This window comes from Taudactylus pleione, unplaced genomic scaffold, assembly GCF_031769625.1.
Source record: "Taudactylus pleione unplaced genomic scaffold, aTauple2 ptg002204l, whole genome shotgun sequence".
Taxonomy (NCBI): domain Eukaryota; kingdom Metazoa; phylum Chordata; class Amphibia; order Anura; family Myobatrachidae; genus Taudactylus; species Taudactylus pleione.
In genome coordinates, this window is record NW_028286597.1 from 107,028 (window position 1) to 124,987 (window position 17,960).

The 17,960-nt window shown below is 48.7% G+C and overlaps 1 protein-coding gene across 1 annotated transcript in view; it reads right to left on the reverse strand.

The window, feature by feature from the left end:
- The window catches only part of LOC148431505 (aldehyde dehydrogenase family 3 member B1-like), a gene marked incomplete at its 3' end in the record, with an annotated part of 364,823 nt that overhangs the window by 35,391 nt on the left and 311,472 nt on the right, over positions 1-17,960 (reverse strand). Inside the window, exon 7 of the mRNA XM_088465975.1 lies at positions 2,584-2,669. Within this exon, the coding sequence (XP_088322101.1) occupies positions 2,584-2,669 (86 nt within the window). The remainder of the gene's footprint in view (positions 1-2,583; positions 2,670-17,960) is intronic.

A 17,960-nucleotide genomic window follows, 5' to 3' on the forward strand; every position in this document is an offset into this window, starting at 1 on the left:
ATATCATGCTGGATAATATGGGGTTTCCCCGGATTGGCAGAGAACACATATTGGTGCTGTGCTCACTGTTTCTGGCGGGGATTAAGGGTAATGGGTACCTGGCATTCCGGGGTTTTCTTGGCAATCAATGAGGGCTGACCAGCGCTCTCTTTCCAGGGTTTTAACAGGTTTACATGGTAGATTTTCACTTCTTTCCTTCTACATTCCTGTCGAACTTTATAATTAACAGGTCCCACTGCCTCTATAACTTCATAAGGGCCTCTCCACTGGGCATACATTTTGCTTTCAGAGGTGGGCACCAGAACCAGTACCTTTTCTTCTGGTTTAAAAGACTGATTCACTGCGGTCACGTCATATCAATGTTTTTGCCGCTGTTGTGCCCTATCCATGTGCTCATTCACAAGTGGCGCAATTTGCCTTAAACGACCATACAATTGGGTCATAAACTGAACGGTGTTTGGCTCTTGGCATGACTTTTGTTCCCACCCTTCTTTCAACAGATCTAAATCCCTCTAGGTTGCCTCCCATAGAGCAGATCAAAGGGACTAAATCTCGTAGAGGATTGGGGTACCTCTCGCACTGATAATATTAAATAGGGTAGGAGTAAGTCCCAATCTCACTTATCCTCAGACACCGCCCTTTTTATCATTTGTTTAAGGGTCTGGTTAAAGCATTCAACAAGCCCATCTGTGTGTGGGTGCTAAACTGAGGTAGTAATCCTATCCACCTAACAGTCAGCACATATCTTTCATTAATTTAGAGACAAAAGCGGTACCTTGGTCTGTTAAGACCTCCTTTGGTATTCCCAAGTGGGTATATAGCATCAACAATTCCAGGTCATTTAGTGCTAGATTTCATGTTATGTAGCGGGATGGCCTCCGTGTACCTTGTGGCATAATCTACCACCACTAATATGTATTGATGCCCACGAGCAGATTTTTCCACCGGCCCGATCAGATCCATACCAATTCTCTCAAAATGTACAGAAATGACAGGGAAGGGAACCAAGGGTGCCCGAATCCCTGGCCGGGGTGCTGTCTTCTGACAGACTAGCCATTCCTGACAATACCTTTTATTGCTGCAGGAATGCCGGGCCAGGAGAATCTTACCTGAATACGCTGGAGAGTTTTCTTCTCCCCCAAATGGCCACCCCACAGGTGTGTATGAGCCGCCCTCAACACCAACTGCTCGTGTTTCCGGGGAACCAACAATTGGTCTACTCTCTTAACCTGCAAATAAGTTACATGATATAACAAATAATTTTTCAATGCAAAGTACTGTATGGTACACCTTCTGCTGGTAAAACCATGATTACTCTACCATTTATCTCTACAACATTTTCAAATGCATTTATCAAGTTTCCATCATTCTGTTGATCCTGGCCAAAGATCTGCAAGGACACTTCCTTGCCAATGGGAACCCACTGTGTCTCGGTCTCACTCCCCTCCGGTTGCTCACTGGCCAAAGAGGGTGTTAAAACCACCAAACTTTCGGAAACAGCAGAGCTTGGCTCCTGGGACACCTCTGATGTGGACCTTTTGCTGTCATCATGCCACGTAACCACCTCTTGTAACAATGGAAAGTCCTGACCTAGGATCATTGGGTAGAGTGGCCTGGTGGCTGATGTGGCTATCACCTTCAGGGATTGCCCTTTGATCACTATTGGGAAGTGCACTCGCGGGCATTCTTCTACATCCCCATGTACACATATAACCTTTACCGGGGTAGCACCTGATCAGCCCCAGGTGGAACCAGGTTGGCAGAGATGATGGTTAATTTGCTGCCAGTATCCACTAAGGCCCAGACCTCCTGGCCTTCCACTCGCACCATCAATCGAAACAAGGTGGTGTTCCAGGACTTGCATGGCGTCTCCAAAAAGGTGATGAGAGCAGGGTCTGTGCTCGTGTTAAATTGCAGCGGAGCAACAGTGTTCTTGGTACAGTGGCTGGATAGAGACTCTCAATTATAGCGGCATGTGTCCTCTGGTAACGACTTCCATAATCAGTGTAATCAAATAAGGGGCAAACGGCAGCAGATTCTCAAGTTGGACGCCTGTATTCTCCCCCTCAGTTAGATTGTCCACACTTCCTATGGTTTAAATCCAAGGTATAGTGAGAGTTGAATTGATTCTCAGGTCCAGTGAGTAAATCTTTGACAAACTCCTTCTGTATCTTTAACACGTTTCTCCTCACATGAAGGCTTTCTCAAAAAGTCAGATGTGCAGCTTTGTGACACTTTTTGCAATACACCACTGCTAGCGCCGGGTCCTAAATCATTGTTTATAGCCCCTCAATGGTAAATTAATTTATCCCTTGGTCTACGGGTGCCACAAAGCAGTTCTGAGACAGTAAGGGTGTCATGAACCAAGAAAGTTTGGGAACCACTGCACTGCACCAAGGTGTTTGTATTGAACATGTATTCCCACAATTTATTATTATTTATTGTATTAGTGTTCTGAGTGTCACTATTTATATGTGATACAGTTACACTGGTTATTTAATAGAGTGCTGGTTTTGTTTATATACTTTTTATTTCTAAAAGTATTCATACCGCTCATGTATTATAAGCTAGTCCATTAGTTACCTTATCAAGGTAACGAGGAAGAAGATCTGCAAGAAGTTTCTCTGTGTTCTGACTGATCTCAGACGGCTTTATTATAACACAGTTTCCTGCAAGAACAGATGAAAACATTTATTTATTGAATGTATTATTTTAAATGCATTTATATTATATTTCATTTACTGATATGTTGAGATATTACATGTAACGTAGCATTTGTTATGGCTAACGGAGGGGTGGGGGAATCACCATGAAAACCTCATTCATTTGTTTTAATTGTCCCCAGTAGTCTCCAGGGTGTCTATGTGTCCTGGTGGATCTGTCCCAATGATAGAAGCACACAGCTATTTGAGAATTCACAGATTGATGGACATTGTGTTTGAATCAAAATGATAGATAATGCATTGTTCACTGAGACTAGAGCTACCCCATGATGTTGGCCACGTGTTAATGTGCACGACGGAGGCGGCTCTGTTGTGCGCATGCGCGAGACCCGAATAACGACGGCCAAGCCGTCGTTATGGGTCTTGCACCAAAGGGGGCGTGCTGTCGATGGTGAGTGACAGCACGCCCCCTTTGGTGGGCATGCCGGGGGCGTGGCTGCCAGGATGGAGGTGTTCCCATGGGAACGCCTACCATCTGGGGCCGGCCCCACTGACATCACTAGTGATGTCACGGCCCCACTGACATCACTAGTGATGTCACTAGTGACATCACGTCACTAGTGATGTCAGTGGGAGTGCTCTCAGCTCTGATAGAGCCAAAAGCACTCCAGGGCTTGTGGCCACGAGACCCTACCGCAAGGGTCTCGTCGCAAGCCCGATGGTCGCGATGGTCTTGACCATCGCGACCATCATTTTGGCCGCTCGCTATAGCTGTGGGTGGTCACCCACAGCTATGCGAGCGGCCTGGAGGCCGCTCTTAATTTCAGAGGGTCGGCCCTGATTTAGAGCGAGCGCTTTGTCAGATAGTCCGGCTCTGAATCAGGGCTTCTGTTCCCACTCCGGGTCAGACCCGGAATTTTGGTGGAAAAGGGGTATAAGATGCCATACCCCTGCAGTGGCAAATGCAGGATTTTGAAAGGGGGGTTTTCCAATACTTGGTTACAAAATCAATGGCAAAAAATCTAAACACATACCAGCAGCACTCCTCCTCCTCCTCCTCAATAATCCAAGCTTGTCAATCCATTAACCTTTCAGATGCCTTGACAAAATATGTAATAAATGCATCTGAAACGTGGCACAGAAATTGATTAATAAGCTGGGATTATTGAGTACCCGAGGAGTGCTGCCTGTATCTGATTGTATGAGACTGAGCTGTGCTTAGATCTTAGGATTTGCACTGAGGGCTTCATTCAGAGCCGCTCGTAAGCGGCCGCTCGTTCGTTCCGAGCGATGTTCACACATCTGCGCATGCGTACGGATTGTAAAACGCATGCGCGAACCAGTCAGTGCGGCCGAAAATCGTGTGCTAGCTAAATAGCGAATGCCTGCTATTTTGAGTGACAGGAGGAGGTGTATGTGGGTGGTAGCAGGGGAAGGTGCTTGAAAACGGGGAGTGGAGATCAGGACGCAGGCGTGCCTAAAGGTCAAAACGGGCGTTTTAAGGGTGTGCATAATGAATAAAGTAGCGTCATCGAACCACGTCACTTGGTTGTTTTATAGTCAGAACTACTCGCATGATTGCGGTAGGAAAATCCAACCACAAGAATAGTGAGCAGTTCATACGCCGTTCGATGTACTTGATTAATCTAATAAATAGCGGACATGACGTATGATGCGAGTGGCCAGGGGGCGTTTTTTTCAAAATAACGACCGCGTGTTTTGTTCGCTCGATCAGACATAGAGGTGTGAATAGACCGCAAAGAGCGAACGGTTAATTTAAATAGCCACCCCCTTTTTCTGAACGAGCGAGCGCAAATAGCGTCCGGCTCTGAATTAGACCCTGAGTCTGTTGAATACATACATTCCCTCCAACATTTCAAATATAGAATCCGATACAGGGGGCGTGGCCAAAAATAAAGGGGGCGTGGTAAATTATAAAGGAGGCGGGTATGTGATTATGCAGAAGTCCAAGCTCAACCTCACTGCTCTCTGTCCTTGTCTTGCGGGATGATGACATCATGATGTACTGTGTATGCAGATGGTGAAGGGGCTGTGTGTACAGTGTATGGAGATGATGAAGGGGAGGTGTGTACTGTGTATGCAGATGGAGAAGGGGCTGTGTGTACTGTCTATGGAGATGATGAAGGGGCTGTGTGTACAGTGTATGGAGATGATGAGGGGGCTGTGTGTACTGTGTATGGAGATGGTGAAGGGGCTGTGTGTACTGTGTATGGAGATGATGAGGGGGAGGTGTGTACTGTGTATGCAGATGGAGAAGGGCTGTGTGTACTGTGTATGGAGATGATGAGGGGGCTGTGTGTACTGTGTATGGAGATGATGAGGGGGAGGTGTGTACTGTGTATGCAGATGGAGAAGGGCTGTGTGTACTGTGTATAGAGATGATGAAGGGGCTGTGTGTACAGTGTATGGAGATGGTGAAGGGGCTGTGTGTACAGTGTATGGAGATGGTGAAGGGCCTGTGTGTACAGTGTATGGAGATGATGAAGGGGCTGTGTGTACAGTGTATGGAGATGATGAGGGGGCTGTGTGTACAGTGTATGGAAATGGTGAAGGGGCTGTGTGTACTGTGTATGGAGATGATGAGGGGGCTGTGTGTACTGTGTATGCAGATGATGAGGGGGCTGTGTGTACAGTGTATGGAGATGATGAGGGGGAGGTGTGTACTGTGTATGCAGATGGAGAAGGGCTGTGTGTACTGTGTATAGAGATGATGAAGGGGCTGTGTGTACAGTGTATGGAGATGGTGAAGGGGCTGTGTGTACAGTGTATGGAGATGGTGAAGGGGCTGTGTGTACAGTGTATGCAGATGATGAAGGGGCTGTGTGTACAGTGTATGGAGATGGTGAAGGGGCTGTGTGTACAGTGTATGGAGATGATGAAGGGGCTGTGTGTACAGTGTATGGAGATGATGAAGGGGCTGTGTGTACAGTGTATGGAGATGATGAGGGGGCTGTGTGTACAGTGTATGGAAATGGTGAAGGGGCTGTGTGTACAGTGTATGGAGATGATGAAGGGGAGGTGTGTACTGTGTATGCAGATGGAGAAGGGGCTGTGTGTACTGTCTATGGAGATGATGAAGGGGCTGTGTGTACAGTGTATGGAGATGATGAGGGGGCTGTGTGTACTGTGTATGGAGATGGTGAAGGGGCTGTGTGTACTGTGTATGGAGATGATGAGGGGGCTGTGTGTACTGTGTATGGAGATGATGAGGGGGAGGTGTGTACTGTGTATGCAGATGGAGAAGGGCTGTGTGTACTGTGTATGGAGATGATGAGGGGGCTGTGTGTACTGTGTATGGAGATGATGAGGGGGAGGTGTGTACTGTGTATGCAGATGGAGAAGGGCTGTGTGTACTGTGTATAGAGATGATGAAGGGGCTGTGTGTACAGTGTATGGAGATGGTGAAGGGGCTGTGTGTACAGTGTATGGAGATGGTGAAGGGCCTGTGTGTACAGTGTATGCAGATGATGAAGGGGCTGTGTGTACAGTGTATGGAGATGATGAAGGGGCTGTGTGTACAGTGTATGGAGATGATGAGGGGGCTGTGTGTACAGTGTATGGAAATGGTGAAGGGGCTGTGTGTACTGTGTATGGAGATGATGAGGGGGCTGTGTGTACTGTGTATGCAGATGATGAGGGGGCTGTGTGTACAGTGTATGGAGATGATGAGGGGGAGGTGTGTACTGTGTATGCAGATGGAGAAGGGCTGTGTGTACTGTGTATAGAGATGATGAAGGGGCTGTGTGTACAGTGTATGGAGATGGTGAAGGGGCTGTGTGTACAGTGTATGGAGATGGTGAAGGGGCTGTGTGTACAGTGTATGCAGATGATGAAGGGGCTGTGTGTACAGTGTATGGAGATGGTGAAGGGGCTGTGTGTACAGTGTATGGAGATGATGAAGGGGCTGTGTGTACAGTGTATGGAGATGATGAAGGGGCTGTGTGTACAGTGTATGGAGATGATGAGGGGGCTGTGTGTACAGTGTATGGAAATGGTGAAGGGGCTGTGTGTACAGTGTATGGAGATGATGAAGGGGCTGTGTGTACTGTGTATGGAGATGATGAGGGGGCTGTGTGTACTGTGTATGCAGATGATGAGGGGGCTGTGTGTACAGTGTATGGAGATGATGAGGGGGCTGTGTGTACTGTGTATGGAGATGGTGAAGGGGCTGTGTGTACTGTGTATGGAGATGATGAGGGGGCTGTGTGTACTGTGTATGGAGATGATGAGGGGGAGGTGTGTACTGTGTATGCAGATGGAGAAGGGCTGTGTGTACTGTGTATGGAGATGATGAGGGGGCTGTGTGTACTGTGTATGGAGATGATGAGGGGGAGGTGTGTACTGTGTATGCAGATGGAGAAGGGCTGTGTGTACTGTGTATAGAGATGATGAAGGGGCTGTGTGTACAGTGTATGGAGATGGTGAAGGGGCTGTGTGTACAGTGTATGGAGATGGTGAAGGGCCTGTGTGTACAGTGTATGCAGATGATGAAGGGGCTGTGTGTACAGTGTATGGAGATGATGAAGGGGCTGTGTGTACAGTGTATGGAGATGATGAGGGGGCTGTGTGTACAGTGTATGGAAATGGTGAAGGGGCTGTGTGTACAGTGTATGGAGATGATGAAGGGGCTGTGTGTACTGTGTATGGAGATGATGAGGGGGCTGTGTGTACTGTGTATGCAGATGATGAGGGGGCTGTGTGTACAGTGTATGGAGATGATGAGGGGGAGGTGTGTACTGTGTATGCAGATGGAGAAGGGCTGTGTGTACTGTGTATAGAGATGATGAAGGGGCTGTGTGTACAGTGTATGGAGATGGTGAAGGGGCTGTGTGTACAGTGTATGGAGATGGTGAAGGGGCTGTGTGTACAGTGTATGCAGATGATGAAGGGGCTGTGTGTACAGTGTATGGAGATGGTGAAGGGGCTGTGTGTACAGTGTATGGAGATGATGAAGGGGCTGTGTGTACAGTGTATGGAGATGATGAAGGGGCTGTGTGTACAGTGTATGGAGATGATGAGGGGGCTGTGTGTACAGTGTATGGAAATGGTGAAGGGGCTGTGTGTACAGTGTATGGAGATGATGAAGGGGCTGTGTGTACTGTGTATGGAGATGATGAGGGGGCTGTGTGTACTGTGTATGCAGATGATGAGGGGGCTGTGTGTACAGTGTATGGAGATGATGAGGGGGCTGTGTGTACTGTGTATGGAGATGATGAGGGGGCTGTGTGTACTGTGTGTATGGAGATGATGAAGGGGCTGTGTGTACTGTGTATGGAGATGGTGAAGGGGCTGTGTGTACTGTGTGTATGGAGATGATGAAGGGGCTGTGTGTACAGTGTATGGAGATGATGAAGGGGCTGTGTGTACAGTGTGTGGAGATGATGAAGGGGCTGTGTGTACAGTGTATGGAGATGGTGAAGGGGCTGTGTGTACAGTGTATGGAGATGATGATGGGGCTGTGTGTACTGTGTATGGAGATGGTGAAGGGGCTGTGTGTACAGTGTATGGAGATGATGAGGGGGCTGTGTGTACAGTGTATGGAGATGATGATGGGGCTGTTTGTACTGTGTATGGAGATGATGAAGGGGCTGTGTGTACTGTGTATGGAGATGATGAAGGGGCTGTGTGTACTGTGTGTATGGAGATGATGAAGGGGCTGTATGTACCGTGTATGGAGATGATGAAGGGGCTGTGTGTACTGTGTGTATGGAGATGATGAAGGGGCTGTGTGTACTGTGTATGGAGATGATGAAGGGGCTGTGTGTACTGTGTATGGAGATGATGAAGGGGCTGTGTGTACAGTGTATGGAGATGGTGAAGGGGCTGTGTGTACTGTGTGTATGGAGATGATGAAGGGGCTGTGTGTACTGTGTGTATGGAGATGATGAAGGGGCTGTGTGTACTGTGTATGATGATGATGAACGGGCTGTGTGTACTGTGTATGGAGATGATGAAGGGGCTGTGTGTACTGTGTATGGAGATGATGAAGGGGCTGTGTGTACAGTGTATGGAGATGATGAAGGGGCTGTGTGTACTGTGTATGGAGATGATGAAGGGGCTGTGTGTACAGTGTATGGAGATGATGAAGGGGCTGTGTGTACAGTGTATGGAGATGGTGAAGGGGCTGTGTGTACTGTGTATGGAGATGATGAAGGGGCTGTGTGTACTGTGTATGGAGATGATGAAGGGGCTGTGTGTACTGTGTATGGAGATGATGAAGGGGCTGTGTGTACTGTGTATGGAGATGATGAAGGGGCTGTGTGTACTGTGTATGGAGATGATGAGGGGGTTGTGTGTACAGTGAATGGAGATGATGAAGGGGCTGTGTGTACAGTGTATGGAGATGATGAAGGGGCTGTGTGTACTGTCTATGGAGATGATGTAAGGGGCTGTGTGTACAGTGTATGGAGATTATGATGGGGCTGTGTGTACTGTCTATGCAGATGAAGGGACTGAGTGTACAGTGTATGGAGATGATGAGGGGGCTGTGTGTACTGTGTATGGAGATGATGAGGGGGCTGTGTGTACTGTGTATGGAGATGATGAGGGGGCTGTGTGTACTGTGTATGGAGATGAAGGGACTGAGTGTACAGTGTATGGAGATGATGAGGGGGCTGTGTGTACTGTGTATGGAGATTATGAGGGGGCTGTGTGTACTGTGTATGGGGATGATGATGAGGGGGCTGTGTGTACTGTGTATGGAGATGATGAGGGGGCTGTGTGTACTGTGTATGGAGATGGTGAAGGGGCTGTGTGTACTGTGTATGGAGATGAAGAGGGGGCTGTGTGTACTGTGTATGGAGATGATGAGGGGGAGGTGTGTACTGTGTATGCAGATGGAGAAGGGCTGTGTGTACTGTGTATGGAGATGATGAAGGGGCTGTGTGTACTGTGTATGGAGATGATGAGGGGGAGGTGTGTACTGTGTATGCAGATGGAGAAGGGCTGTGTGTACTGTGTATGGAGATGATGAAGGGGCTGTGTGTACAGTGTATGGAGATGGTGAAGGGGCTGTGTGTACAGTGTATGGAGATGGTGAAGGGGCTGTGTGTACAGTGTATGCAGATGGTGAAGGGGCTGTGTGTACAGTGTATGGAGATGGTGAAGGGGCTGTGTGTACAGTGTATGGAGATGATGAAGGGGCTGTGTGTACAGTGTATGGAGATGATGATGGGGCTGTGTTTACAGTGTATGGAGATGGTGAAGGGGCTGTGTGTACAGTGTATGGAGATGGTGAAGGGGCTGTGTGTACTGTGTATGGAGATGATGAGGGGGCTGTGTGTACTGTGTATGCAGATGATGAAGGGGCTGTGTGTACAGTGTATGGAGATGATGAGGGTGCTGTGTGTACTGTGTATGGAGATGATGAGGGGGCTGTGTGTACTGTGTGTATGGAGATGATGAAGGGGCTGTGTGTACTGTGTATGGAGATGGTGAAGGGGCTGTGTGTACTGTGCGTATGGAGATGATGAAGGGGCTGTGTGTACAGTGTATGGAGATGATGAAGGGGCTGTGTGTACAGTGTATGGAGATGATGAAGGGGCTGTGTGTACAGTGTATGGAGATGGTGAATGGGCTGTGTGTACAGTGTATGGAGATGATGATGGGGCTGTGTGTACTGTGTATGGAGATGGTGAAGGGGCTGTGTGTTCAGTGTATGGAGATGATGAGGGGGCTGTGTGTACTGTGTGTATGGAGATGATGAAGGGGCTGTGTGTACTGTGTATGGAGATGATGAAGGGGCTGTGTGTACTGTGTGTATGGAGATGATGAAGGGGCTGTGTGTACTGTGTATGGAGATGATGAAGGGGCTGTGTGTACTGTGTATGGAGATGATGAAGGGGCTGTGTGTACAGTGTATGGAGATGGTGAATGGGCTGTGTGTACAGTGTATGGAGATGATGATGGGGCTGTGTGTACTGTGTATGGAGATGGTGAAGGGGCTGTGTGTACAGTGTATGGAGATGATGAGGGGGCTGTGTGTACAGTGTATGGAGATGATGAAGGGGCTGTGTGTACTGTGTATGGAGATGATGAAGGGGCTGTGTGTACAGTGTATGGAGATGATGAAGGGGCTGTGTGTACTGTGTATGGAGATGATGAAGGGGCTGTGTGTACAGTGTATGGAGATGATGAAGGGGCTGTGTGTACAGTGTATGGAGATGGTGAAGGGGCTGTGTGTACTGTGTATGGAGATGATGAAGGGGCTGTGTGTACTGTGTATGGAGATGATGAAGGGGCTGTGTGTACTGTGTATGGAGATGATGAAGGGGCTGTGTGTACTGTGTATGGAGATGATGAAGGGGCTGTGTGTACTGTGTATGGAGATGATGAGGGGGTTGTGTGTACAGTGAATGGAGATGATGAAGGGGCTGTGTGTACAGTGTATGGAGATGATGAAGGAGCTGTGTGTACTGTCTATGGAGATGATGTAAGGGGCTGTGTGTACAGTGTATGGAGATGATGATGGGGCTGTGTGTACTGTGTATGCAGATGAAGGGACTGAGTGTACAGTGTATGGAGATGATGAGGGGGCTGTGTGTACTGTGTATGGAGATGATGAGGGGGCTGTGTGTACTGTGTATGGAGATGATGAGGGGGCTGTGTGTACTGTGTATGGAGATGAAGGGACTGAGTGTACAGTGTATGGAGATGATGAGGGGGCTGTGTGTACTGTGTATGGAGATGATGAGGGGGCTGTGTGTACTGTGTATGGGGATGATGAGGGGGCTGTGTGTACTGTGTATGGAGATGATGAGGGGGCTGTGTGTACTGTGTATGGAGATGGTGAAGGGGCTGTGTGTACTGTGTATGGAGATGAAGAGGGGGCTGTGTGTACTGTGTATGGAGATGATGAGGGGGAGGTGTGTACTGTGTATGCAGATGGAGAAGGGCTGTGTGTACTGTGTATGGAGATGATGAAGGGGCTGTGTGTACTGTGTATGGAGATGATGAGGGGGAGGTGTGTACTGTGTATGCAGATGGAGAAGGGCTGTGTGTACTGTGTATGGAGATGATGAAGGGGCTGTGTGTACAGTGTATGGAGATGGTGAAGGGGCTGTGTGTACAGTGTATGGAGATGGTGAAGGGGCTGTGTGTACAGTGTATGCAGATGGTGAAGGGGCTGTGTGTACAGTGTATGGAGATGGTGAAGGGGCTGTGTGTACAGTGTATGGAGATGATGAAGGGGCTGTGTGTACAGTGTATGGAGATGATGATGGGGCTGTGTTTACAGTGTATGGAGATGGTGAAGGGGCTGTGTGTACAGTGTATGGAGATGGTGAAGGGGCTGTGTGTACTGTGTATGGAGATGATGAGGGGGCTGTGTGTACTGTGTATGCAGATGATGAAGGGGCTGTGTGTACAGTGTATGGAGATGATGAGGGTGCTGTGTGTACTGTGTATGGAGATGATGAGGGGGCTGTGTGTACTGTGTGTATGGAGATGATGAAGGGGCTGTGTGTACTGTGTATGGAGATGGTGAAGGGGATGTGTGTACTGTGCGTATGGAGATGATGAAGGGGCTGTGTGTACAGTGTATGGAGATGATGAAGGGGCTGTGTGTACAGTGTATGGAGATGATGAAGGGGCTGTGTGTACAGTGTATGGAGATGGTGAATGGGCTGTGTGTACAGTGTATGGAGATGATGATGGGGCTGTGTGTACTGTGTATGGAGATGGTGAAGGGGCTGTGTGTTCAGTGTATGGAGATGATGAGGGGGCTGTGTGTACTGTGTGTATGGAGATGATGAAGGGGCTGTGTGTACTGTGTATGGAGATGATGAAGGGGCTGTGTGTACTGTGTGTATGGAGATGATGAAGGGGCTGTGTGTACTGTGTATGGAGATGATGAAGGGGCTGTGTGTACTGTGTATGGAGATGATGAAGGGGCTGTGTGTACAGTGTATGGAGATGGTGAATGGGCTGTGTGTACAGTGTATGGAGATGATGATGGGGCTGTGTGTACTGTGTATGGAGATGGTGAAGGGGCTGTGTGTACAGTGTATGGAGATGATGAGGGGGCTGTGTGTACAGTGTATGGAGATGATGATGGGGCTGTGTGTACTGTGTATGGAGATGATGAAGGGGCTGTGTGTACTGTGTATGGAGATGATGAAGGGGCTGTGTGTACTGTGTGTATGGAGATGATGAAGGGGCTGTGTGTACTGTGTATGGAGATGATGAAGGGGCTGTGTGTACTGTGTGTATGGAGATGATGAAGGGGCTGTGTGTACTGTGTATGGAGATGATGAAGGGGCTGTGTGTACTGTGTATGGAGATGATGAAGGGGCTGTGTGTACAGTGTATGGAGATGGTGAAGGGGCTGTGTGTACTGTGTGTATGGAGATGATGAAGGGGCTGTGTGTACAGTGTATGGAGATGATGAAGGGGCTGTGTGTACTGTGTGTATGGAGATGATGAAGGGGCTGTGTGTACTGTGTATGGAGATGATGAAGGGGCTGTGTGTACAGTGTATGGAGATGATGAAGGGGCTGTGTGTACAGTGTATGGAGATGATGAAGGGGCTGTGTGTACTGTGTGTATGGAGATGATGAAGGGGCTGTGTGTACTGTGTATGGAGATGATGAAGGGGCTGTGTGTACAGTGTATGGAGATGATGAAGGGGCTGTGTGTACAGTGTATGGAGATGGTGAAGGGGCTGTGTGTACTGTGTATGGAGATGATGAAGGGGCTGTGTGTACTGTGTATGGAGATGATGAAGGGGCTGTGTGTACTGTGTATGGAGATGATGAAGGGGCTGTGTGTACTGTGTATGGAGATGATGAAGGGGCTGTGAGTACTGTGTATGGAGATGATGAGGGGGCTGTGTGTACAGTGAATGGAGATAATGAAGGGGCTGTGTGTACTGTCTATGGAGATGATGAAGGGGCTGTGTGTACAGTGTATGGAGATGATGATGGGGCTGTGTGTACTGTGTATGCAGATGAAGGGACTGAGTGTACAGTGTATGGAGATGATGAGGGGGCTGTGTGTACTGTGTATGGAGATGATGAGGGGGCTGTGTGTACTGTGTATGGAGATGATGAGGGGGCTGTGTGTACTGTGTATGGAGATGAAGGGACTGAGTGTACAGTGTATGGAGATGATGAGGGGGCTGTGTGTACTGTGTATGGAGATGATGAGGGGGCTGTGTGTACTGTGTATGGGGATAATGAGGGGGCTGTGTGTACTGTGTATGGAGATGATGAGGGGGCTGTGTGTACTGTGTATGGAGATGGTGAAGGGGCTGTGTGTACTGTGTATGGAGATGAAGAGGGGGCTGTGTGTACTGTGTATGGAGATGATGAGGGGGAGGTGTGTACTGTGTATGCAGATGGAGAAGGGCTGTGTGTACTGTGTATGGAGATGATGAAGGGGCTGTGTGTACTGTGTATGGAGATGATGAGGGGGAGGTGTGTACTGTGTATGCAGATGGAGAAGGGCTGTGTGTACTGTGTATGGAGATGATGAAGGGGCTGTGTGTACAGTGTATGGAGATGGTGAAGGGGCTGTGTGTACAGTGTATGGAGATGGTGAAGGGGCTGTGTGTACAGTGTATGCAGATGATGAAGGGGCTGTGTGTACAGTGTATGGAGATGGTGAAGGGGCTGTGTGTACAGTGTATGGAGATGATGAAGGGGCTGTGTGTACAGTGTATGGAGATGATGAAGGGGCTGTGTGTACAGTGTATGGAGATGATGATGGGGCTGTGTGTACAGTGTATGGAGATGGTGAAGGGGCTGTGTGTACAGTGTATGGAGATGGTGAAGGGGCTGTGTGTACTGTGTATGGAGATGATGAGGGGGCTGTGTGTACTGTGTATGCAGATGATGAAGGGGCTGTGTGTACAGTGTATGGAGATGATGAGGGTGCTGTGTGTACTGTGTATGGAGATGATGAGGGGGCTGTGTGTACTGTGTGTATGGAGATGATGAAGGGGCTGTGTGTACTGTGTATGGAGATGGTGAAGGGGCTGTGTGTACTGTGCGTATGGAGATGATGAAGGGGCTGTGTGTACAGTGTATGGAGATGATGAAGGGGCTGTGTGTACAGTGTATGGAGATGATGAAGGGGCTGTGTGTACAGTGTATGGAGATGGTGAATGGGCTGTGTGTACAGTGTATGGAGATGATGATGGGGCTGTGTGTACTGTGTATGGAGATGGTGAAGGGGCTGTGTGTACAGTGTATGGAGATGATGAGGGGGCTGTGTGTACTGTGTGTATGGAGATGATGAAGGGGCTGTGTGTACTGTGTATGGAGATGATGAAGGGGCTGTGTGTACTGTGTGTATGGAGATAATGAAGGGGCTGTGTGTACTGTGTATGGAGATGATGAAGGGGCTGTGTGTACTGTGTATGGAGATGATGAAGGGGCTGTGTGTACAGTGTATGGAGATGGTGAAGGGGCTGTGTGTACTGTGTGTATGGAGATGATGAAGGGGCAGTGTGTACTGTGTGTATGGAGATGATGAAGGGGCTGTGTGTACTGTGTATGATGATGATGAAGGGGCTGTGTGTACTGTGTATGGAGATGATGAAGGTGCTGTGTGTACTGTGTATGGAGATGATGAAGGGGCTGTGTGTACAGTGTATGGAGATGATGAAGGGGCTGTGTGTACTGTGTGTATGGAGATGATGAAGGGGCTGTGTGTACTGTGTATGGAGATGATGAAGGGGCTGTGTGTACAGTGTATGGAGATGATGAAGGGGCTGTGTGTACAGTGTATGGAGATGGTGAAGGGGCTGTGTGTACTGTGTATGGAGATGATGAAGGGGCTGTGTGTACTGTGTATGGAGATGATGAAGGGGCTGTGTGTACTGTGTATGGAGATGATGAAGGGGCTGTGTGTACTGTGTATGGAGATGATGAAGGGGCTGTGTGTACTGTGTATGGAGATGATGAGGGGGCTGTGTGTACAGTGAATGGAGATGATGAAGGGGCTGTGTGTACAGTGTATGGAGATGATGAAGGGGCTGTGTGTACAGTGTATGGAGATGATGATGGGGCTGTGGGTACTGTGTATGTAGATGAAGGGACTGAGTGTACAGTGTATGGAGATGATGAGGGGGCTGTGTGTACTGTGTATGGAGATGATGAGGGGGCTGTGTGTACTGTGTATGGAGATGATGAGGGGGCTGTGTGTACTGTGTATGGAGATGATGAGGGGGCTGTGTGTACTGTGTATGGAGATGAAGGGACTGAGTGTACAGTGTATGGAGATGATGAGGGGGCTGTGTGTACTGTGTATGGAGATGATGAGGGGGCTGTGTGTACTGTGTATGGAGATGATGAGGGGGCTGTGTGTACTGTGTATGGAGATGATGAGGGGGCTGTGTGTACTGGGTATGGAGATGATGAAGGGGCTGTGTGTACTGGGTATGCAGATGATGAAGGGGCTGTGTGTACTGTGTATGGAGATTATGAAGGGGCTGTGTGTACAGTGTATGGAGATGATGATGGGGCTGTGTGTACTGTGTATGGAGATGATGAGGGGGCTGTGTTTACTGTGTATGGAGATGATGAAGGGGCTGTGTGTACAGTGTATGGAGATGATGAAGGGGCTGTGTGTACTGTGTATGGAGATGATGATGGGGCTGTGTGTACTGTGTATGGAGATGAAGGGACTGAGTGTACAGTGTATGGAGATGATGAGGGGGCTGTGTGTACTGTGTATGGAGATGATGAGGGGGCTGTGTGTACTGTGTATGGAGATGATGAGGGGGCTGTGTGTACTGTGTATGGAGATGATGAAGGGGCTGTGTGTACTGTGTATGGAGATGATGAAGGGGCTTTGTGTACAGTGTATGGAGATGGTGAAGGGGCTGTGTGTACTGTGTATGGAGATGATGAGGGGGCTGTGTGTACTGTGTATGCAGATGGGGAAGGGCTGTGTGTACTGTGTATGGAGATGACGAGGGGGCTGTGTGTACAGTGTATGGAGATTATGATGGGGATGTGTGTACAGTGTATGGAGATGATGAAGGGGCTGTGTGTACTGTGTATGGAGATGATGAAGGGGCTGTGTGTACTGTGTATGGAGATGATGAGGGGGCTGTGTGTACTGTGTATGCAGATGGGGAAGGGCTGTGTACTGTGTATGGAGATGGTGAAGGGGCTGTGTGTACTGTGTATGGAGATGATGAGGGGGAGGTGTGTACTGTGTATGCAGATGGAGAAGGGCTGTGTGTACTGTGTATGGAGATGATGAAGGGGCTGTGTGTACTGTGTGTATGGAGATGATGAAGGGGCTGTGTGTACTGTGTATGGAGATCATGAAGGGGCTGTGTGTACTGTGTGTATGGAGATGATGAAGGGGCTGTGTGTACTGTGTATGGAGATGATGAAGGGGCTGTGTGTACTGTGTATGGAGATGATGAAGGGGCTGTGTGTACAGTGTATGGAGATGGTGAAGGGGCTGTGTGTACTGTGTGTATGGAGATGATGAAGGGACTGTGTGTACTGTGTGTATGGAGATGATGAAGGGGCTGTGTGTACTGTGTATGATGATGATGAAGGGGCTGTGTGTACTGTGTATGGAGATGATGAAGGGGCTGTGTGTACTGTGTATGGAGATGATGAAGGGGCTGTGTGTACAGTGTATGGAGATGATGAAGGGGCTGTGTGTACTGTGTGTATGGAGATGATGAAGGGGCTGTGTGTACTGTGTATGGAGATGATATAGGGGCTGTGTGTACAGTGTATGGAGATGAGGAAGGGGCTGTGTGTACAGTGTATGGAGATGGTGAAGGGGCTGTGTGTACTGTGTATGGAGATGATGAAGGGGCTGTGTGTACTGTGTATGGAGATGATGAAGGGGCTGTGTGTACTGTGTATGGAGATGATGAAGGGGCTGTGTGTACTGTGTATGGAGATGATGAAGGGGCTGTGTGTACTGTGTATGGAGATGATGAGGGGGCTGTGTGTACAGTGAATGGAGATGATGAAGGGGCTGTGTGTACAGTGTATGGAGATGATGAAGGGGCTGTGTGTACTGTCTATGGAGATGATGAAGGGGCTGTGTGTACAGTGTATGGAGATGATGATGGGGCTGTGTGTACTGTGTATGCAGATGAAGGGACTGAGTGTACAGTGTATGGAGATGATGAGGGGGCTGTGTGTACTGTGTATGGAGATGATGAGGGGGCTGTGTGTACTGTGTATGGAGATGATGAGGGGGCTGTGTGTACTGTGTATGGAGATGAAGGGACTGAGTGTACAGTGTATGGAGATGATGAGGGGGCTGTGTGTACTGTGTATGGAGATGATGAGGGGG